Source organism: Lepidochelys kempii, chromosome 14 (assembly GCF_965140265.1).
Source record: "Lepidochelys kempii isolate rLepKem1 chromosome 14, rLepKem1.hap2, whole genome shotgun sequence".
NCBI lineage: Eukaryota > Metazoa > Chordata > Testudines > Cheloniidae > Lepidochelys > Lepidochelys kempii.
The window spans coordinates 22,551,182-22,574,446 of record NC_133269.1 but is presented as its reverse complement, the minus strand read 5'-3'; the positions used below and the strand labels follow the sequence as shown (position 1 = coordinate 22,574,446).

At 51.6% G+C, this 23,265-nt stretch overlaps 1 protein-coding gene across 1 annotated transcript in view; it reads left to right on the top strand.

Annotated features, from left to right (window-relative positions):
• Nucleotides 1-23,265, top strand: part of USP43 (ubiquitin specific peptidase 43) — a 186,078-nt gene that overhangs the window by 57,008 nt on the left and 105,805 nt on the right. The window contains exon 3 of the mRNA XM_073310194.1: nucleotides 2,524-2,630. Within this exon, the coding sequence (XP_073166295.1) occupies nucleotides 2,524-2,630 (107 nt within the window). The remainder of the gene's footprint in view (nucleotides 1-2,523; nucleotides 2,631-23,265) is intronic.

The window sequence follows — 23,265 nt, the reverse complement described above, 5'->3', positions numbered from 1 at the left end:
CTGCAAATCTCCCCGGCAGGAAGTGTTGAGGAATTTGACTTTCCCATTGTTGCAGTGTGGGGTGCAAGGTGAAAAGTGCCACTATTAGGAAGGGATCATGTCCCCTTTCCTGCTGCTGTTCCTTCAGCACAGTCACACCCCCAAAACTCGCACTGCTCGGGGTATCGTAACTGAGCTAGCATGGGCGAGGGGTTCTAATAGGGAACTGGGGGTCAGAGCTCCTGGGTTCTGTCCCCAGATCTGTCAGTGACTCAATGTCTGTGACTATGAGCCAGTCACACTAATTGCTCTGTGCCTCAGTGTACCCCTCTGTAAAACTGGGGTGATTATATTTGTTGGGGTGCTGTAAAGAACTCTGAGATCTGTCTATGATAGGCATCAGGGAAATGCAGGGATGTATTTATTTATTTTGATGTCCTTGCTTGTGAAGTGCTGCTGTCGCACTTGCCTTGGAGGCATGCACCCCAGGTGGTGGTTTTAGTTATTGTTCAGTTTCTGATCACTTACATGAGGTTAATTCACACCTAGCACCATTTTCCGCTTGTACTTGCTGCACACGCAGCAGCCCTCATGCACACACATACACAGACTCGTGTACCCACAGCAACCCTCATGCACAGAAATACACACTCGTGCACACACAGCAACCCTCGTGCACACACACACACACACACTCGTGGGCACACAGCAACCCTTGTGCACACAGACACACGTTCCCCAAACTCACTAACTTTCTTTCCCCCACTCCCCAACCCAGCTCTCTGGAGGGGCGTTTGAAAGCTGACAGCTGATTGCCAGCGAGCATCACGTCCAGCAGGTTCCCAGGGAGTTGCGAGCCGCTGGTCCCCATGTAGCTTTGCATGTGGTAGGGGGGCTGAGCCTGCTCTGTGCCTGGCTGGCTGGTGGGTTTCTCTTGGTTGGATTCAGGGTGTGTTTTGCATTGCTGTCCCAGAGCTGCGGTGGTGCTGCTCTCCAATATCCGATCTCTCCTCTCCACTGAGCCATCTGATCTCACTACCCGTGTTTGCTTTCCCTGCGAGGGGACACGGGACCACGCCTAATAACTGCAAGCCGGCTGTGTGCGGTTCAGCAAGCAGCCACTCTATTGTCAGCGCCGATCGCTCATTCCTTTCAGAGATGCAGAGATTTTAAGGCCAGAAGGGAACTTGAGATCATCTAGTCCGACCTCCTGTATAGCACAGGTTCTTAAATTTCCCCACTTAGCCCTGGGCTGAGGCCAAGAGCTTGTGTTCGACTAACGCAGCTTCCAGAAAAGCCTCCGGTCCTGATCTGAAGTCAGCAAGAGATGGAGAATCCACCACTTGCCTTGGGAGTTTGTTCCAATGGTTACAGAGTAACAGCCGTGTTAGTCTGTATTCGCAAAAAGAAAAGGAGGACTTGTGGCACCTTAGAGACTAACCAATTTATTAGAGCATACAGCTTCACATCTGAAGAAGTGAGCTGTAGCTCACGAAAGCTTATGCTCTAATAAATTGGTTAGTCTCTAAGGTGCCACAAGTCCTCCTTTTCTTTTTTCCAATGGTTAATCACCCGCCCTGGTAAAAAATTGCTCCTAATTTCCAGTTTGAGTTTGTCGGGCTTCAGCTTCTAGCCATTGGTGGTTCTGCCTTTTTCTGCTAGATTAAAGATCCCTTTAGTAGGTGTGTTTTCTCCCTGTGAAGGTCCTTAGACACCATAAACAAGCCACCTCTCATCTTCTCTGTGAGAAGCTAAACAGATTGCTCTGTAAGTCTCTCGCTGCAGCCCTTGAATCATTTTCGTGGCTTTCTTTTGCCTCCTCTCCAATTTTTCGACATCCCTTTGAAAATGTGGAACCCAGTGTTGGGTGCGGTGTCCAGTGTTGGTCTCCCCAATGCCGTATCCAGCGATGAAATTGCCCCCTCCTCCTACTCACTGCTCCCTTGTCTGTACAGCCAGTATTTACCATTCAGAGTCTGTGGCTACTGTTGTGGCTGCTGGGGCTGAGGGCTGGGAAAAGGGACCGGGCTAGCTGAGGGCCTCTCCAGGCACGAAAGACAAGGGTGACTCTACTTAGAGTAACTCTACCAGACTGCCTGGGAGGGGAAAAGCTCTCTGCTCTCCAGCCTGGTTCCAGCCCCTTTCCCCACTCGTCTAGACCTGCCCCCATTCCCTCCCCACCCCCTACTGCCGCCTGCTGCCCCATTACCCCAGACTTCGTGCCCTCCGCTCATCGGGAAGCAGATCTCTTGTTCCCCTCCCTGCTTTGGTCTGGCAGGGCTGCAGTCAGCGTGCTTAAGCCCTGGGGAGAGCCGTGGCCCATGCCCCTCTGTAGGGGTCCCACCCAGCTCTCCTCCCTGCACCCTGAGCTGTGGAGAAGCAGGGGTAGAGACGGGGGTGGAGGGGAAGATCTCCATCAGGAGGAATTGTGGACAGCCTCCGCCAAGGGAAGTGGGGTGGTGGGGGCAGGGGTGCGGCTGGGGGGAGTCGGGGGATTTTCAGCCGCTGTCCAATGTTTCCATAACCCCGTTTGTCTCTCTGCAGCCCCAGCCCAGTCTGGACGAGAGCTGTGGCTCTGGCCACGCCCCGCCAGCCACCCAGCCTCCCAGCAGACAGAGCTTCGTGCAGAACCACTTCCAAGCACAGTACAGGTAAGTGGGGGACACGTCTGCCCCAGACAAATCTTCCTGTCCCATCCCTGCATTGCATCGGCCTCACCCCTGGTGTCAAGCTGAGCTGGGAGTGGGGCTGGGGGAGGTGGGAGGCGAGGGGCTGGGATCTAGACACTCCCTGCTGCACAGAAAAGGGATGTGGCACCTGTCCTTGCGGGACCCAGGCCATGTCGGCTGCCTGCCAGCTGCGTGGCACCTCCAACGACATCATGCTGGGCATCAAAGATAAGTACCCGGGGGATGGGGGTGAAGCTCCTTGGGAGCCGAATGGAAATAGTTTGTGGCTTTACCTCTCTAGGAATAAAACCTGCAGCTGTAGGGAGAGGCCAGCCTGGCTGCCCTGTGGAGTGACTCTCCTGCTCTCTCTGCTGGTGCAAAGCGGGAGTAACCGCGGAGAGATACACAACGGGAAAGGAGTGCAACCCGTGCCCCACTGCCAGCTCTGCCTGCCTTGTGCTTCCTTGTCCTGCAGTACCCATACAGCATGCTTTCCCGGGCAGCAGCCGGGACATACACTGACACACGCATGCACACGCTGTCCCGTCTGACCATGAGGACCCTCCCCGCCCCCATTTTTAAAGGCTAGTCAGAAAAATGGCTACAAAATGCCCCCTCCTGCCTCCCTCTTTGCGCCCCCCATGGGGCTTCCCATCACCCCAGCTCACTTTAGTGAGCACAGAGCAGCTTTTCGCAGAGCCCAGCGCGCTGCAGGAGAGCAAGCGGCAGTCACACTCCAGCAGCTGAAACGGCAGCAGAGTCCCGGCTGCAGAGTCTCGCTTTGCAGTGCCGGTGTCAGAGGCAGAATCAGAGAATATCAGAGTTGAAAGGGACCTCAGGAGATCATCTTGTCCAACCCCCTGCTCAAAGCAGGACCAATCCTCAATTTTTGCCCCAGATCCCTAAATGGCCCCCTCAAGGATTGAACTCACAACCCTGGGTTTAGCAGGCCAATGCTCAAACCACTGAGCTATCCCTCCCCCCAAGAAGGTGCCAGGCTGGATTTCCAGGTCCTGGGGCTGATCAGTTAGGAGACCCCTTCCGGCTGGTGAATGGAGATAATGGAGAGAGAATCCTCAAGGGGCAGGGAGGTAGGGGGTGAAGAGAGTTCCCTGACAGTAGTGGCTCTTTAAACCCTGCCCCGTGTTTCCCATCTCTGCTGGGAGCGCACCAGGAATATTGAACTGATAGAGCCCATGAGGAGGCTGTGAGGCTAACGCTTCCTGGTACTGCCAGTGACAACACCGGCCAGTACCTCCCTGGTACCTTCCATCCAGCCATCCCAAAGTGCATTACAGATTGCACAAGCCATGGAGACAGGAGTTACTTCGCCTGGCAGTGAAATGCAGCCACCTCTGGGGTGGAGCATGGCAGCTGTTTAACAGCCCACGGCATGGCTTGGTGGCAGTTTTGGACAGAGTCAGAAGACGATTATTGTACGCAACTGAAAGCTCAGGGGAATTTTTGGTAGGCAAAGTGTAACGACCCAGTCTGAAATCTGACCCTCCCACCACTCCTAATCGTATTTAACGTCCGCACGTGGGCAGGGCCTGGGCTTTATATCGCATTGGAAAGGCGGCAGCAGCCCAGCGCCCCTTAGCACCATGCTTGTGCCTGGGGTTCGGTGCCGAGTGAGAGGGCGGCGCACTCTCGACTGAATCACCAGCGCCTGCTAGAACCTGAGCTCGAGGGCTGGGTCTGGCCATTTCCTCTGAAGCAGTGTTATTTAGCTAGACGGCTTCACCCAGAACTCTCACAATCTGGCGCACGTTTTGCCTTCCCTCCCGCCTGGGCGACACCCCTGCTGACCGTCAGATAGCCTGGGTGCGGTCTGTTTGTGGTGGACAGGGGGAAGCACAGTCTGGACAATCGATGATTAGTAGAAGGAGGCAGCAAGTTTTCCTCCAGACATCCAGCAGTGTGACATGCCTGGAGCCGAGGTTCTGGTTGCTGGTCCAGGGCGTACGGATATAAACTGGCCAGCACAAAGTTTGGACTTGAAATTAGATGAAGGATTCTAGCCATCAGAGGAGTGAAGCTCTGGAACAGTCTTCCAAGGGGAGCAGTGGAGGCAAAAGACATCTGGCTTCAAGACTAAGCTTGATAAGTTTATGGAGGGGATGGTGTGATGGGATAGCCTAATTTTGGCAATTCATTGATTTTTGACTATTAGCAGTAAATAGGCCTAATGGCCTGTGATGGGATGTTAGATGGGGTGGGATCTGAGTTACTAAAGAGAATTCTTTCTTGGGTGTCTGGCTGGTGAGTCATGCCCACACACTCAGGGTTTAGCTGATCGCCATATTTGGGGTCGGGAAGGAATTTTCCTTCAGGGCAGACTGGCAGAGGCCCTGGGGGTTTTTTGCCTTCCTCTGCAGGTGGGGCACGGGTCACTTGCTGGAGGATTCTCTGCATCTTGAAGTCTTTAAACCATGATTTGGGGACTTCAATAGCTCAGACATAGATTAGGGGTTTGTTACAGGAGTGGGTGGGTGAGATTCTGTGGCCTGCGTTGTGCAGGAGGTCAGACTAGATGACCATACTGGTCTCTTCTGACCTTAAAATCTATGAATCTATCTATGAAATCTGAAACTGTTACAGCTTCCAGTCCAAGACCTGTTCACAGAGCCAATCTTAACGCCCAGGTGTCTCAGCACATCCTGGCCAGGACAGGACGAGAAAGTCCTGAAGAACCTCAAGAACAGCCCAAATGTTAACAGCTGGTGCAACAAAGCACGGATTTCCACATTGAAATGGCGGTTGCAGTGTCTGTTGACTCTAGAGGATTTCTGCTACAAACTCAATCGACACAACTGTGACGAAGCGGGACTGATCTTAATGTTTCCTCTGAATATTGTGGGGTGCCTCAGTTTCCCCTATGCAGTTCTTAAGTATCTAGGTGGTGGGATAAGGGTGTATGATCGTTGCAGAGCCCTAGAGGCAGGTGTGTGCAGGGGTCTGGACACAGAGAATGGCCGACACCCTGTTTCCTGGCAACTGATGGCCTGGCCCTTCTCCCCTGCAAGGTGAGAGCTAAACGGTTGGAGAACAAAGGAATCAGGTGACCTCCTGGCCCGGGAAAGTGACAAAGCCCAGAGGAGGAGGGGCTGGAGAGAGTTTCAGTTTGAGGCTGGCTGAGGATGTGGAGTGAAGTGCAGATGTGGTTGTCTGGCTCACTGCCCCCCAAAATGGACCCAGCTGAGGGGTCCTGTTCTCTGTACCTACAAGCTCTGTTTTAGACCATGTTCCTATCCTCTAATAAACCTTCTGTTTTACTGGCTGGCTGAGAGTCACGTCTGACTGCGAAGTTGGGGTGCAGGACCCTCTGGCTTCCCCAGGACCCCGCCTGGGCGGACTCGCTGTGGGAAGCGCACGGAGGGGCAGAGGATGCTGAATGCTCCGAGGTCAGACCCAGGAAGGTGGAAGTTGTGTGAGCTGTGTGTCCTGAAGACAGGCTGCTCACAGAAAGGAGATTTCCCCAGAGTCCCGACGGGCTTCGTAGGGAGCATTTCCAGAGCATCGCCCCGGGGACTCCGTGACAACAACACCCGGTATTTCCTATTCAAAGTGGAGCCGTACTGCGGCCCGGTGAGCCCAGAGACTAGCCTGCAGTAAGTGCCGGTAGTGGTAAAAAATAAGAACGATCAGCTTGGAATCCTCTGCACTAAATACATTCCCCGAGGGACTTCGGAAGGTGCATGAATCCACCTGCTATTGTGTCACTATGCAGCAAGGCTATCACAAAGGCATCCACTCCCCCCCAGACTGCTAGCACAGAATTATGCATGTCGGAGAGCTGGTGGCATTGAAGCTATTCCCGGAGTGAGGCTTAATAAGCAGCAACTTCACTGAGATATTTATGTGCTTTCCACCATCACTGTGTGAATGTAAATTATCAGAAGGACTGATCTGGAAATAAAATTAAAGACCCATTTAGGAATCAGATGGCAAAGATCTTCATAACAAGGAATGATAGATGTGTCATAAGTGGAAATGTTGCACAGAAATAAAATTCTGGGGAGGTTTAGCTCTTTGGCCTGGACAATGCTTGGATGGGAGCCCTTCAAGCAAAACCCAATTGCTGCCAGATGTAGCCTTGGTCATTCTCTAAGTGGCGGTCTCCTGTAAGACCACACTGGACAAATAACCCCGTACTTGAAGTCATGAAATATGCTGTGGCTTTTTTGTGGTAGGAGATGGGATGTTAACTTTGGGGCTATAGGCATAGTCCCTCTGGCCACCTAAAATTCCTATTGTGTGTCAAATGGATATAGTTTTCTTCTTCACTTCCTTTTTTGAATGTTGGACAGTTGCCAGAGGTGGCTGCCCATCAGTGGTGAGTGCAGTGCTTTTGTTACATCTGAAGGAAGTGAAGGGTTGTTGCATTGTTCTGAGAGAACAGATATGAACACAGTGATTCTGCTCCAGCCAAACTCCATAGGAGAATAACAGCAAAAAGCTTGGGGTTAGCACAGTTGACTCTGTGAGCAGATAGATCAGGTAACACTTGCCCAGTAAGGATACAGTTGACGGGCATTAGCATACCTGGCTGCCGTATTAAGACTCTGGGAGTGCCAGCTGGGCGTCAGGTGATTAAGTGGTTGTGGTGGTAAAGTTATTCCTCGGCAATGTCACATCACAGTCTGCTCACAGGTGGATGGTAGCCTGGGCTGTGGATGGGGGAGGGGGAGAAAGAGAGAGAGAATACAGAAACAAACTGGTTTATAAAACGTCAGCGTTGCCAAAGCGTGTGCACAGAGTTTTGAACTCCTTTGTGAGTGCCAGAAGTCCCAGCGTGTATTGCCAGTACCCGGCACCATGCCAGGAAAATCCAGCACCCTCTGCAAAGGGATTAAAAGCAAAGGAACCATTCAGCCAGGATGAGTTCCCATGTATTATTGTGGGTATAACTCAGTGACTTTACTTAGTTAATTACCTACTGCGTGTTCTATCATCCACACCGAGTCCCATTAGCCTGTGAGCTCTGAGAGGCAGAGACTGGGTCGTCCTTGGTGGTTTTTACAGCACCAGGTACCTTGGCAGTGCTCAATAAATAATACACCATAGTTAATAAATAATCAGAGACAGTCGGTGCAAAGTATGATTGCTCTGTTATTCTGGGTGCTGGGGGAGTGGCATTTGCTGCTCAGTAGGAGGCACAATTCCCTCAGAGACAGACCTGGCCCAAAGTGGTTTACGAGGTCCCAGTGCAGCTGGAGATGGCATCTTTGAGATAAGGCATATGGCAGAGGTCCTGACCCCGTGTGCCCAGTAAAGATGCCCTGTCACTTTGACAAGGGTGGGATGAGAGCCTCATCGTCCTAGCCAAGTTCCAGACAGGCTGGGTAATTACATTCGCTTTTCCCCAAATTCCTGATCGCTTCCACTGGAAATAGGTTTCGGGCCAGATCCTCACAGGTTTTTAGGCGCCTAACTCCCATTGAAATTGATGAGAGGTCAGTTCTAAATATCTTGGAGAATCTGGGCCTTTCCTTTCTTAGCTGTGGTGCAGGGTTTGCCATTGGCCTCTAAGCAGCGGCCTCGTTCCTCCCCAGAGATGATTAGCATCATGATTTGTATTTCCATAACGTGTAGGAGCCCAGAACACAAAGGCGCCAAAGAGCTGAGAGTTTGGGCTGCATTTCAGTGGTGGGTGAAGAGTTTCCTACACAGCTAGTTAGTGGCAAATCAAGGAGACGCTCAACACTTGTCTGCACACTGCTGTAGCAGACGGGGTGATGTTAAAGCGAGGCAGCTGCCCCAGCACACCTTTGCCTCAGTGATCTTTGGACGACAGGCATCAGGGCCAGGGGCTGGTGAGTGGACATAGTATTTGTATCTGAATGGGTTGTCCAGACCCTAATGTTGTGTTCTGTGCTAAAGAAACAGCATTGCTGGCTGATGATAGATTCTTGGAGATCTCTTTAAGCTCCGATTATTATCCCTGGTTGTTGTTATTGTGTAATGACCCGAACGCAGAAAACCGGTGTCATCCTCTTGGGGAGTTCGGAGCCCATAGGGTATGATTTGGGGTCTGGCTGTAGCCTCCATACGCGGCTGAAGATCAAGGGGGGATCTGATGGCCAGTGGGGAGGGCACTGCCTCTGATTTCCAAGCACATGGGTGCTGCAGGGTGGGGCTGGCTTGGGGTTGAACTGGCAGACAGATGTCACCATTAACAAGTCCGCGTGGCCAGCAGTTATGGCATGCTAGTACCTGTGATCAGTGCGCTTCCTCTGTACTTCGACTAGGAAAGAGCAGGGTTGTCATCTGAAGGGCTCGGAAAGGGCTTAGACAAGAACATGATTTTGAAAGCCCAGCATAGACAGGGCCTGTGGAAGCTGTAACGTGTTAGCTGATCTAGGTTTCCCCTTCGACCCTGTTAGCTTGCCCTGTCTACACAGGGACTTTCCAACAATCTCATTTTCACGAAAGACTGTTTTTCCTAGGCCAGGTCCATGCCACACAGGTTTCTTGGCAGGGGTGTAAAAAACCCATACGCTCCCAGCTGACATAGTTAGCAAAAACCCCAGTGTAGATGCAGCAATGCCAAGAGAAGAGGGCTTCTGTTGACACAGCTCAAGTCGTTCAGGACTGTTACTGGACCAGGAGAAAAACTGCTTCTCTTGGCAGAAGTTGCATCTACATTAGAGGGCTGGCAAAGCCCCCTAGTGGAGACCTGAGGGCTGACAGCTAACCTGTTTATAAACCCCACTGTCTTTATCTATACTCTGTGCTAGGCTGTGTTTAAAAAGGTGTTAACTGGCATGTGCTAGAGTGGGCGTGCTGCCCCCTCCTTACCCCATCCGTGCCCCCCTCCATCCCCTAGGGCTGGGAGCAGGGCCATGGCTCTGGGACTGAGGACATGGACAAAGGTAAGGAGGCTGAGGCTGGGGCCACAGCTGCGGGCGGGCGCGGAGCCCTGGGCTTGGGGCCAGCAGCCAGAATCCCACATGCAGGGCCAGGAGTTGATCCCTGGGGTCATGGCTGGCAGCTGGGACTCCAGGCACAGGGTCAGTAGCCAAGACCTGTGTGTGGGGCTGGAAACAGAGCCCTGGGGGCGAGGCTGGCAGCTGGGACCCCACGTGCAGGGCCAGGAGCAGAGCCCCGTGTAAAACCTGGAGGTGTTGCAGCAACCCCCATACCACGAGTTCCTGCACCTATGCATGTGCTTGCTAACATGTTTGCTAAACACCCTTCACTTTCCTAGTCTAGGCGGGGCCTCAGACAGCCACGCCCCCTGTCTCCAAGACATCACTTGAATCTGTAATAGAGTAAAAATGGCTTAATGGTTTTGAAGGAGCATTATCTGGGCTGTTGATATAATCTGCTGCTGTATTAAGTCCTGCTGAAGCAAAGAGCTGTTGAAACACAGCACATGCTGTGCTCAGACAAATGGAAGATTTTATCGGTTGCGTCATAAAATCATAGCACCCTATTCATCTCCCATGTAATTAAAGTGACTAGAGTTCCATGTGGGATGGATTTGGTGTATATGAATTAGAGCTGGTAAGGGCCATCTGATTTTCCCTTCCCCATCAGCCAGGATCGCTCCCTGTGGTACCGGACAGATTTCCTAGTGCTTTATCAAGCCTGGTTTGAAATGGCTGGAGCTGTGGCTTTCACCGTGTGGATTCCACAGCGGAATCCACCTCACCCCCAGGAAGCGTGTCCAGATCCTCAGACTACATTTTCATTGCACACTTCCCCCCACCCCCGCCCGGCACCTCCCAAAATAATTTCACTCCCTCTTGGGGGTTTTCTGCCTTCAGGTACTTGTAGACCCAGCCAGTTTCTGTAGCAGGGTGTGTGCAGCCAGAACAGAGCTGAGCATATAGAGATGGCTGGGCGGGCCGCTGCCATTCCATCACTTCAAGGAGCAGGAAAGAGAAGGTCTGGAGGTGCCAGCTATAGTCGGTTTTGTGGGACTCTGAGCGGCAGAGACTGGGATGTGGGCAGTCATGCCTAGTGGTTGGAGCAGGAGTCAGTGGCCAGGAATAGGAGACCAGGGTCAGAGATAAGGTCAGAAGTGCAGGGTCAGAGCTGGATTACCTGAAGTGAGGCAAGGTAGGGGCAAGGCTGGGAACAAGTAGGCACAGGAATTATCACAGCACCAGGCATATTTTGAGTGGCTGCTTGGCTTAGGAGCCAGTCTGCTGACTTGTCCATCCAATAGGCCATGTAGCCAGTCAGGAAGCCTTCTACAGGTTAGGGTGCTCAGAGACTGGCCCTACAGCTGGCCCTGGTTCCGGACACCCAGAGAGAGCTGGGAACTGCAGACTGAGGTGGGATGTGGCTTAGCTAGATTTAAAAGTAGATGCAGGGCATGTTCCAGGATACCTGAGTGCTGATCCCAAAGCCAACTGAGGCTATAACTCCAACAGCTGGAGCCCTGTCTCCCAGCCCCCTTCCACTACCCTTCACTCCCAAACATGAGGAGACAGATGTACAATCAGACTGAGAAGCACAGAACTACCTCTGGCTTTTGTACAGAACAGTCAGAGGAGTGTAACTGATGCATGCGTGCTGGGAAATAGACATTAAATCAATAGGATCAAAGTGGGAGAGGGACTGACCAACAGAGTGACCAGCAGAGCTGCTTCAGAACTTATCAGTCATGTCACCAATTTTAGGCAAAAAATAGCTTTTTTATTAAACAAACCTTTTCTGCAGGAAAAAAAATATCATTTCTGTTGAAAGTTTTTGGTTTTCCATCAGAAACCAAAACGTTACCAGTTTTTGAAAACCACTGGCAGGAGGGGAAAAGGGGAGAAAGTGGAAAAATGAAACATTTCTATGGAAAATCCATTTATTGATTGATTGATTTCAGTTTTTCGCTAAAAACACTTCCCATTCCTCAGTCAGCTCTAATAACAAGTGTCCGGCTGGAGCAGGCCATTGCAGAGCTGCGATGCCCATGTTCTCCCTGGCCATTGGAAGGGCCCGTGGTCAGCTAGCCCATGGAACTGGTCATCCTCTGAGACATGGCTGCCCACTTCTAGCCTCTCCTCTCTGTCCTTTGTCAGATCAGGCCAGGTTTACTCTTCAGACGTTGGCTGGTCTGAAGAGTAAACTGGCCCCATGTTGCTTAGGGGGTTGATTTTTAAATATTTTTACTCCAGGAAAAGCCCTAGATGTAGATCCAGGCCATGTCTACACTGGGATTGCTTTTTTGGTATAGGAACCCTGGTATGCTATATTGGCAAAGCGCTCCTGGGGAGGATTTAGCTTATACCAGCAAAGCTGCACTTCTACCGGCGTAGCTTATTTCAGCCCACCCTCTCGCCCCCGAGTGAAACCAGTAAAAGCTTGGTTTTGCTGCTATAACTGCGTCTACACTGGGGACTTCTACTGGCACAGCTGTGTCAGTCAGGGGTCACATCTCTTCACACCCCTGGCTGACAGAGCTATTCTGGCAGAAGTCTGTAGTGTAGACATGGCCACAGGCAGAAAAGTGCTTTTGCCGGTATAGCTGATTTCATTCTGAACTAGGATAAGCTGTCCCAGCAGGGCTCTGCCAGTGAAGCTCTATCTGCTTTGTAGCTGTGTAGTTAGGCTGGCAAACCCTGCGTAGTGCAGAATAGCCCTTAGATGCTTATCTTCTGTGGCTGCTCAGTCCTTAGGTTGCTGTCCTGTTAATAATAACAAAGATACTTTAGTGCTATGCAAACACTGCCTGCTGTGATTGCTCCCTGCTGCCCCCTGCTTAGGTGGGTCTGTGCATCATCCCTATTTGAAGGAGACGAAAGGAGCAATGACTTACCCAAGGCCCCAGGGACAGAGCTGAAGGTTCTTAGACTCTCATTCTCTAACCACTAGATCAAACTGCCTCACATAAGCATCTCCACTGTACCATGCAACTGTCTCCATGGCAACAGAGGATGGGTGACTAGAGCAGGGCAGAGGCTGCACTAGTGTATCTGTGAACATTTGCTCGACTTAAGGCTGGTAATTTATTTCATTCCTTATGTAGCAGGGGCACTGAGTGAGTTGTCAGCAGTTGGGATTGAACTGGGGACCTTGGGATCTTAATGCATCAGCCTTTATGTTGCCTGAGCGAAAAGACCCTGTTCCGTTTAGCCACAGTTGTAGTAGGCTTCTCGACCTCTATGTGGCCCCGCCACCACTAGAGGGGGACAAAGCGCCACGTGGTGTAAAAGTGGCCACCCGTGTAAACATTCATAGGACTCGTTCCCAAGCATCTTCCTGGAAAACGAGTCTTGTGAATACAAGTCAGCGCAGAGGTTCGTGCCACAAATGACTTAGTCAAATCTCTCTTCTGTTTGTTGCAAATTTCAGTCATCCAGTCAGGGAGCAGAAACAATACCATGTGACCTAGGTGACCAGTCATGCATGCAGTGCAGATGGCGAATACTGAAAACAGCTGATAATTTCATCATTTGTAAGAAGCTATGACCAAAATGTTGCGAAGTGGCCGATCTTGGGCCCGTCAAGTGTGCATGGGATGTCTTCCACCTCCCAAGATGCTGAACACCCCCAGCACCTGGCAAATCCCACAGGACAGGCCCAAGTTGGGCCCCTCCAAAAGATGGAAGGGCAAAATCAGGGGCCACTTTTGCAAATTTGGACCCATGTCTGTCGGCAGATAGTTTTGCAAATGGGAAAAAGAGACTAAATGTATGGGAATGAATAATTCACTGCGCATAGTGTGCTCAGCTCTGACTGTGACACCATGGAACGCGTGAGCTGTGGCAACTGATTGTGTGGAGAAGTCCCAAGAAACAATAATAGTGATCAAAATAAAATGGGGGTGAGTAGTTCAAAGACCTCTGAGCAGTAGTAGGGTGGAAAGCCCTTCCGGGGGCACCAGCAGCATTTGGCAGATTCAGCCGGGGAAGCTGAAAAAAGGCTCAGATGCTGTGAAAGCACCATGGGAGCACATGGGACAGTCCCGGTTTTCGCCTCGGCTACACGTCCTGGTAGCTTTGTTTCCATCAGTGTATTTAGGGCCCTTCCAAATTCACGGTCCGTTTTGGTCAATTTCACGATCATAAGACTTTAAAAATAATAAACTTCATCATTTCAGATATTTAAATATGAAATGTTGTGGCGTTGTAACTGTAGGGGTCCTGACCCAAAACGGGTTGTGGGGGAGTCGCAAGGTTATTGTAGGGCGGTCATGGAATTGCCACCCTTACTTCTGCACTGCTGCTGGCAGCAGCACTGTCTTCAGAGCTGGGCGGCCAGAGAGCAGCGGCCACCCTTACTTCTGTCCTGCTGCCTTCCGAGCTTGGCCCTCAGCCAGCAGCCGTGCCTCTCTCCAGCCTCCCAACTCTGAAGGCAGCACAGAAGTAAGGGTGGAAAAACCGCGACCCTCCTACAATAACCTTGCAACCCCCCGCAGCCCTCATTTGGGTTGGGAGCCCCAGTTTGAGAAACACTGGTCTCCCTCATGAAATCTGTATAGCATAGGGTAAACATACGCAAAAGACCAGATTTCATGGTCCATGACACATTTTTCACAGCCGTGAATTTGGTAGGGCCCTAGGTATATTTCTAGAGGAAGCAAATCAACTTCAGGTTCTCTCCATCCGCAGGGAGACACTGTTGCTTTCAGGGGACTTGCACCAGGAATTTTTCTGGCCCCCTTTAGTTTGTGAAGTCTCTGGCTGTTGCCAGTTTCTTCCTCAGCTTACCCATTTAATAGCACAAGAAGCGGCGACTCCTGTTGATCAGGGAGAGGCAGCACAATTGCCCCCTGGGAAAGGCCGATGGCCTGATGGGAAATTGTCAAAGGCCTTTGGGTTCAAAATCGGACCCAGTTTTCCTCCCTCACTGGGCATATTGGAGAGAAGCACAAGCTTCCCTGCTGGATTCCATCCTGCCTTTCTCATTCTCAGCAGCAGCCCCCTGGAGTTAAGTTGGACTCATAGGGTGAAATCCTGATCCTGTGGGAGTTTTGCCTTTGACTTCAATAGGGCCAGGATTTGATCCATAGAGTTCTTGGACCTCCAGTTCCTGGAGAAGACCAAGGTGTGACTGAGGGCTAGTCTACACTGAAAAGTTATGTTGGCCTAGCTATGGCTCTCGGGGTGTGAAAAATCCACCCCCTGAGAGACGTAGCAAAGACGATGTAACCCCTGGAGTAGACAGCGCTGGGCAGATGGAGGAATTCTAATGTGGACCTAGCTACCACCTCTCGGGGAGGTGGATTAACAGGTGCAGTACGGCAGCTATGGCCCTGCAGCATTTTAAGTGTAGACGTAGCCTTAATAACGTGGAGGTCTTCTGTGTCGGCAGTCATTGTCTAGCTGTCTCCTGAAGCATGTATGCCCAGATTCCTCAATACCTTTGTGGCTCTGGGCCATGGTGTCTGTCTGTTCCCTTGAGTTACTATCAGGGGATGACGACGCTCCCTCCAGGAGTGCCCCTGCTGTTCTTGGCGACCTGCGGGCCATTGCAGAATGTACTAGCATCTCTGCTACTTGCTCCGATGAGCCGCGGGGAATCTCACTGATCCCCCTGGCCAGCTAAGCCCTGGTCTACACTGGGGGAGGGGGGCGGAAATCAATCCAAGTTACGCAACTTCAGTTACCTGAATAGCGTAGTTGAAGTTGACGTACTTGGATCGACTTACCGTGGTGTCTTAACCACGGTGAGTTGACTGCAGCTGCTCCCCCGTCGACTCTGCCTGCGCCTCTCGCGGAGCTGGAGTACAGGAGTCAACAGGAGAGCGCTTGGAGGTCAATTTATCGCTTCTAGACTAGACGCGATAAATCGATCCCCGCTGGATCAATCGCTGCCCACTGATCCGGCGGATAGTTTAGACATACCCTTAGACACCCGAATCCTGACCCATATGCCACCCACAGGCCTTTTGTCACCTTGGTGCAGTCGGGGAGGGACATGCCTGGAATGCCAATCCCTCTCCAATTAATTCCTCTCAGTTTAGTAAGAAAGGGTGCTGTAATTTGCATTAGCCTATTGACTTGGATCTGTGCATCAAACCCAGGCTATCTGCAGAAAGATCTATTAATTTGAAACACTGCTTCCCTCGGAGTTTGGGGGTCTGAAAGGTGATGGATAACTAAGGCTTGGACCGAAAAGGATTTTGATTGGCCTTTAATTTATTTTTTACCCCTCTTTTAAACAAGAAAGAGGAAAACGGCAAGAATGTAAAAAAAAGAAAAGAAAAGAAATCGTGAGGTAAGCTGGTGATTGGCATTAGATATTCATACTGGCTAGCGCTTTGATGGAGGGCTTCCTTCAAGATGCTGTAGACACTAGAAAATGACTCTCTTTGTTAGGAGTTTTGCCTCTTGTAACTTAAAGGGAACCAGACGTCTCTGCTGTAGCCTGATTGTTTTGGAACCAGTGGCAACACTCATTATTCCCTTGTTTACTTCGTCAGCGGTGACCTGGCCAGGGAAAAGCAAAGTGCCTTTGTGCCTTTTTTGCTTCTTTATGATGGAGAAAGAAGGCCTGAAAAGTTGGGTTTGATCATTTTTATTTTAGTTTTTAAATTTCTTTCTTGTTTTAATTCAGAAATAATAGGAAAATATATATAATATATATTTGCTGGAGGTCTCATTGGAAGACCAGAGAACTGAGCAGGGAGTTTTCACAGCCTTGAACTACAGCAGCAGGCAGAGGTGAATTGAATCTTTACCAAAGAGATCTTTTCTTCCAACCGTCTGTCAGCTGTTTGAGTTAAATAGCCGCTGACAAAAACAAATAACACATTTTAAACAGTCTGACTAATCGTCCTTTCTCCTCTCTAGTAATAATAATAATGAATTGTATTGCAGTGGGCATAGGGAGCCCAATCGTAGACCAGGACCCTGTTGTGTGAGGCGCTGTTCAAACACAGAACAAAAAGTTAGTCTTTTCTTGACAATCTGAGGATAAGAAGAGAGACATCAGATAGATACAGACCAAGGAAACAATAAGGCAGTAGTGGTCAGCATGACAGTCTGTGATATTAGCACACCCGCTTCCTAGCTCTTGTCAGATTTTCTGTTGGCCCACACAGGAAAGCGGAGTTTCGAGGAGGATAATGAGGTAGCTTTGGGCATGTTTCCAGAGAGCTCCCCCAACACGTGAGGGGCAGCCCGGAGAAAGCACATAGGGCCTTATTTGGAGACGCATTGATTGGGCTGGGGAAGTGGCATCATGGGCCGATTGGAGGCAGGGGTTGACATCTTGGTGGCGTAGGAGAGATGACGAGGAGGAGTGGGTGAGGTGCGGAGGGCTCTGAAAGCTCTGGTTTCACTTCCATGGCTCGATCCAACACTGCTGAAGTCAATGGGAGTTTTGCCACTGATTTGGCTGGGCACACGATCCTGCTCATTGTCCTCCCAGCGCTTTAGGTCTGTTCATAGAGCCCCCCAGGGGAAACAGGATAGACAAAATCTGAATTTTTAATATAAAATCCAGGCTTCAGCCACCCTCCGTCCTTTCTAAACCCTGACTCGCTGGAGGGCCGAGTGTGTGACAGCTCCTGCAGCAATGAACCTCTGGGTTTGTGTAACTCCCTGAGTGCCCCCTGCTGGGGTAAAAACCACCTTGCTGGCATTTGAGTCCCACATGGCCGCCCTGACAGCTGAGGAGGGGGGTGTCTGTGGCACTCCTTGTGGCATTGCCCAGGCACTCGGGTTCGCTGCCCAGGGGATTCTGCAGAGCGCTAGGTCGGCAGTTCTGCTGGCAGCACTGAAAAATGAACTCTGCTGTGCGGCGTGTCCTTGGACTAGCCTGCTGCTGCTGCTGCCACCACACACAGTGTCCTGGAGTCTGCAAATGCAGCGCTCATGGGCCGTGCAGAGCAGCCCTGGCACAGGCCAGCTGCAGCATCATGTTACAGCTGACTCAGTCCCGGGGCAGGGCAGGCGATTTATAGAGACACCCGAAGGACTTCTGGGGGAAGAGTCCCGTCATGGGATGCTTCGTTAGCTGGTCACCTTCCTCAGCCCGTGACGGAGTCTCTGCCGTAACCCGGATGTACAACCCAGGGTCCTGCTAGGTGGGCATTCTCTTCCAGCTGGGAGGAGGAGCAGGGAAGCTGGAGATGGGTACGGCGGGTGCTCATGACTTGTTAAATGGCAGAGACTGGCAAAGAGGACATCCCTGATGAAGGGCAAGGCAGCTGCGGCCACCTGCGATTTGATTCTCTCTCCAGCTTGGATGTAACAGAAAAGAAAAATCCTGCAAACACTGGTTAGCCGACCAAGAGGCCTCTGGCTGGTTTATGCTGACTCGAGGGTAATAAGTCTCATGTAGCATTTATCAGCCATGGTGCTGCTATCCACTGTTTACAGATGGGCAAACCGAGACAGCGTGACGAGTCCAAGGGCACCTAGTAGGGTTGCTAGGCGTCTGGTTTTTGATTGGAATGCCCAGTCGAAAAGGACCCTGGCAGCTCCGGTCAGCACGGCTGACCGAGCCGCTAAAAGTCCATTGGCTGCAGCAGCTGGCTCCACGTCTCTCCAGCTCCTAGGCAGAGGGGCGGCCAGCGGGACTCTGCACGCTACCCCCGCCTGCAGGCACCACCCCAAGCACTGGCTCCACAGCTCCCATTGGCCAGAAACAGCGACCAATAGAAGCTATGGGGGGAGGGGGGCACCTGCGGGTGTGGGCAGCACATGAGAGCCCCCTGGCCGCCCCTGCACCTACAAGCCACCTGGAGGAACATGTTGCCACTTCCTGGGAGCCGCCTGAGGTCAGCACCACTTGGAGACCTCACCCCGAACCCCCTCCTGCACCCCAACCCCCTGCTCCAGCCCGGAACCACCTCCCTCACTCTGAACCCCTCGGCCCCACCCCTCAGCCCAGAGCCCCCTCCTGCACCTGAAACCCCTCATCTCTTGTCCCACCCCAGAGCCCACAGGGGGCAGGGCAAGGATGTTTGGTTTTCTGCAATCACAAAGTTGGCCACCCTAGCACACAGTGGCAGAGGCCAGACTAGAACCCAGGTCCCCTGAAGCCATGTCCAGTGCTTGAGCCACTACCCACAGCTCCCTGAACATGAGGCGAGGACAACGGAAGAGAAGAGGGAGAGGGGCCTCCCTTGGCTTAACCAGCTGCTGCTGCGGGGAGGCAGCATTGTCTGGAGTTAGAGCACAGAGCTGGGGGCTCTGGCTCACACTCCTTTGCGCATCACCTTGGGCAAGTCACCAAAGTCCCTGCCTCACTTTCCCCATGTGTAGCTGGGAGACCTGCTTGCCTGCCCTTGGGCCCATTGGCTGGGAAGTGCTATGCGTGTGGGCCCAGCATTACTGCAGCAGGCATGCTGAGGGCTGGGGAGGGGATGCTGGTCCGGAGGAGCTATGGGCTGCGCATGCACTGGGTGTGTCGACTTCACTGGCTCACGTAGGCAGAGTTGGCAAATGAGGCGAGTCCCCCTTTCCCAGCCATGTCTCCTGGGCCTGGCACAGGAGCGGAGCAGCAGCCAGCCCTGGGAAGGGGCAGTGGGTGCTGCTCTTTGAGTTCCCGTTTGTTATCCCCTGCACTCCTCGGGGGGCAGTTTACTGCAGCTGGGGCCTGGCGCACTTGCTGGAGGGCAGAGGGTGAGGTGGGTTCTGCAGGGCTGGGGTGGTACCTGCAGGATCCACAGCCTGCCCCTGGCTGCCCGAGTGGAGGGGCCCTGCAGTGGTCTGGTGGGCCCTGTAGCAGCGCCCTTGGCATCAGCTGCGGCAGAGCGGTGGGAGGAGCAGAGGCTCAGGAAGCCCAGGTGCGGTCGGCGCTGGAGTGGTGGGCAACCCTGGCAGCTCTCGTGTTCCCTGGTGACATCCCCGGGGCCCCTCTGTGGAGTTGCAGCCCAGGAATTCCCAGCTGCCTGGGGCATTTTCCCTCCTGGTCTCAGATCATGCACAGCATGGTCCCTGCATCTTCACTCCACTGTCCACGGGCTCGGGCCCAGCCCAGTGGCAGGCATGGCCCCACGCTCCCCGATCTCAGTGTAGGCAGGGCTCTGCACCCACTGGTCTGCCGTTCCCAGCAGCACCTGGGGATTGAGGCCCTGATAACAGAAAGGGGGAGTCGTATTGGCTAAATCCCAGCAGGACCTAAATCCTCCCTACCCTAGGTATGGCCCTGAGCCAGCCACTTCAATGACAACTCAGCCCTGAGGGATACACGGTATCGGTGGCACATGCCCTGTCCCTGGAAGGGAGAACCGCTCCAGGCGGGTGAGCTGCCAGCCACAGAACCTGGAGCCAGCTGCTAACCTTTCATACAGCTGCACTGTGCAATTTGTCAGCTGCTCTTCCCAGTACGGCCAGTGGGGAGAGGGAACGGCCGATCTCCTCCTGCCTTTCTCTCCCACTGGAGGCAGAGTTCTCCCTGCCAGGGGCTGAGCGAGGGCTCAGCATTGTACAGCAATTGGCTCCTTGCTGAGTTCTGTCCCATCTCCCTGCTTAGAGGGCAGTTTGTCTTTCCCGGCAAGGGGGTTTTTAAAGCTTTTCCACAGATAATTTTCCCTTGAAGTGGTGGATCCACCCTGAAATGCACGTACCACTAGCAGCGATCTGCCCTTGCATGTGCCAGCGTTGGGTCAGGGCAAAATTAAGTGTGTCCCGCCATTTGTGGCTTTTGCTCAGCACTACCAGCAGAGCTAAGGCAGAGGGAATTGGAATTAGTTCTTTCTTGTGCATCATCAGCGGGCCTGTCACTTCCACCTGGGAGATAACGGGTTGTCCTGGTGGTGCTGAGCTTCTGATTTGGCTCCCAGAGTGTGGGTGAGGATGGACCCTAGTGTTAGCTGATTAATGCCCGCTGGCCAGCGTGTGAGAAGGAAAGGCCCTGGGCTGGCTCAGGTCCCAGGCTGGCTTGGCAGGGCTGGCAGATACAAAAGCATCTTTTGTAAGCTGAGCACATTCACTCTAGAGACAGACCATGCGACGGAGTCCCCGTTTCATAGGATCGCTCTGGAGGAGCCAGTGCAGGGAGCAGCGCCCATCAGTGAGGGAAGCGTTCACAGCAAGGAGAGTTGGCTCTGTTCCTGCTTGCTGGCTGGGCTGCTCTCATCGCTCCCATGCTGGTGGAGCGAACACAATGTTGAGACTCACAGGGCATCTGACCTGCCGCAGCAGGCAGCCCAGCAGTGGTGCCTTCTTCCTGACTGTGCATTGTGCCTACATCAGATGCTTGTTACCTGCATGCAGCTGGGCTGTTTCGCAGCAAGGGAGATACATGCTGTCTGCATACATCTGGGTTTAAACCTTAGCCCCAGTGAAATCAGTAAGAGCTTTGCCATTGATCCCACATTCCCTCCCCACCCGCCCTGCCTGGTGTCCTCAGCAGCAGTCACCTCCCATCCATGACCAGGAATGCTCTCAGGAGAGCACATCAGATCCCGACTCCTCCTCACACCCTCCCCTGTCACGTTCTTCTGTCAGCTCGCTGGATGCTTTTATTTTTGGCTCTAGGGTGTCCCTGCCCATCTCAACCTCCTTCTAGGTAATCTAATTTTCGACAATCCCATTAACTCAACATCCTTCCTGCAGGACGATCTCATTAACAGCAGCTCTCCCTTCCACGGATCCCCAGAGATACAGAAATAGACCCCTGATAGGAACGAGGGTGACGACGGGTCTATTTCTGTGTCTCTGGGGATCAGAAAGTCCCATCGGCCCGGATAGAATCATAGAATCATAGAATATCAGGGTTGGAAGGGACCCCAGAAGGTCATCTAGTCCAACCCCCTGCTCAAAGCAGGACCAATTCCCAGTTAAATCAAACTGGGGTAGCCACGCAGGGAAGCAAAGGTGGCTTGAGTTCATCACAGTGACCTTTTCAACTAGACTCCTGGGAAAAGCTGATTTTTCAGTTCACTGACAGTTCTGAAAAACTGAAAACAAACACAAATATTTTGAGTCGATTCAGAACCAGAATTGTTGGAAGTTTTCACTAAATCAAAAAGTCGAATAAAACTTTGTTTAGGGTTAGAGTGTTTTTCAATTTTTAATTTTTTTTCAAATAAATTTGCAGGACATTTCGAAATGAAAAGTGGTTTCAAATTGAAAAAATTGAAACATTTTGTTTCAAAAATGTCAGAACAAAATATTTTGACCGTTTTGGAATTTTTCTGTTTTTGTTTTTTCCAGCATGAACAATTCAGTGAAACTGACACAAATTCACCAAACCTTTGGGTGTTGCCAAATCTGCATTTATGGCTGAAAAATGTTGTCCTGCTTTAGTTTGACCCCCACCACTACTCTCAGCCACATTCTCCTCTCACTGTAAACCTAAAGTAACTCTGGTGATCCCAGTGGAGTTACACTGAGTCAAGAGAGCCCCTCGCTACGGAGAGCTAACCCTTTATAGTATCCCGATTGCTCTTCCAAAGAGCCTTGCTTTGTCGTTATCATCTGGGAGGAGCCTAAAGCCACCAATGCTAGAGTCCCAGGATTGATACCTATTCTGAACCTTGTGGCTTCCCTTGAGGTCTCTTGTTTTTGAGAGGAAGTCTAAGTAAATAGCACCTTGCTCACAAGTTTAAAGGTCTTTCCTAAAGCGTCAGAGATTTCTGGGAAGGCTGACGTGGTTTGGCAAAGACCCACAGTTCCTTGGATTTTCCCAACTCCTGTCTGAACTAGATTCAGTGAGGTCTGGACAGGTTTGAGGTTGAGGCTGAGTGCAGGTGGAGGAGGATGGGAGGGTGCCCCATATCATATTCATAACTTGAGCCACTGCTAGATTATTAAGCAAGACATTTCCATACCCAAATCATAGCTTGTTTGGTGCGCGGTCATTGCTGTATTCTAGCCCAAGTCTCAGAAGGACATACAGTAGGCAAGGCCCTTCATTTGTTTCAAATTTCCCAGGAATGTATCGGAGTTTATTACAAAAATTAGAAAATGGGTGAAAATCAGTAAAGAAAGTTAAGAGCAAAGTTTTCTGGGTAAATATCAGGGTTGATATTGGGGAATGGGGGCACAGAAAAAAAGTAGCACTAGAGAAAAGTAAGAGTATTGGAAATACAAGCAGTTTAATGCTGCAGTTTGTTTCATGAATTGTAAGGGACGTACACGTGTGTGTGTGTCTTTCACTACATTGCCGTACTTTAATAGACAGCCTCATGTTTACACTTAGACCAATTGATTGTTAACATAAACACATCTTCCTAATGTCAGGGAGTACATTTTCTTACATAAACAGTATTTTCATGTACCTGAGTGGTCGAAAATTCAGGTGAATATTGGTAAAGCCTGAATACTGGCTTTTGTAAAACCTAGGGATTTTTCAGTACAAGTCGGTAAGAGCTGAAAACAAAGGGTCTTAACAGACCTTTCGCAGGAGAGCATTCATTTGTGACAGTCTCGTGTGAGAAAGGAGACAAGGCGCAGCCTTGCGGTACGTGTCTCTGGAGTTGTACCTTTGACAGCGTGCTGGCATTTGGATGGAATAGGTGATAGCAACTTGGTTCGACCTGTGACACCCAGCTGGCCTCCCTGCAGTTTCAAAATAGATTCAGTCAGAGCAGGTGAATGTGCGTTGGCATGTCAGAGTCAGAAGCAGAGATTCAGAGTCAGAGAGAGGAAGGCTGGGCTAGTGGTTAGTGCAGCAGCCTAGGGCTTGGGAGATCCAGGCTCAGTTCCCTGCTCTGACACAGGCTTACTGTGTGACCATGGGCAAATCCGGAGTCTCTCTGTGCCTCAGT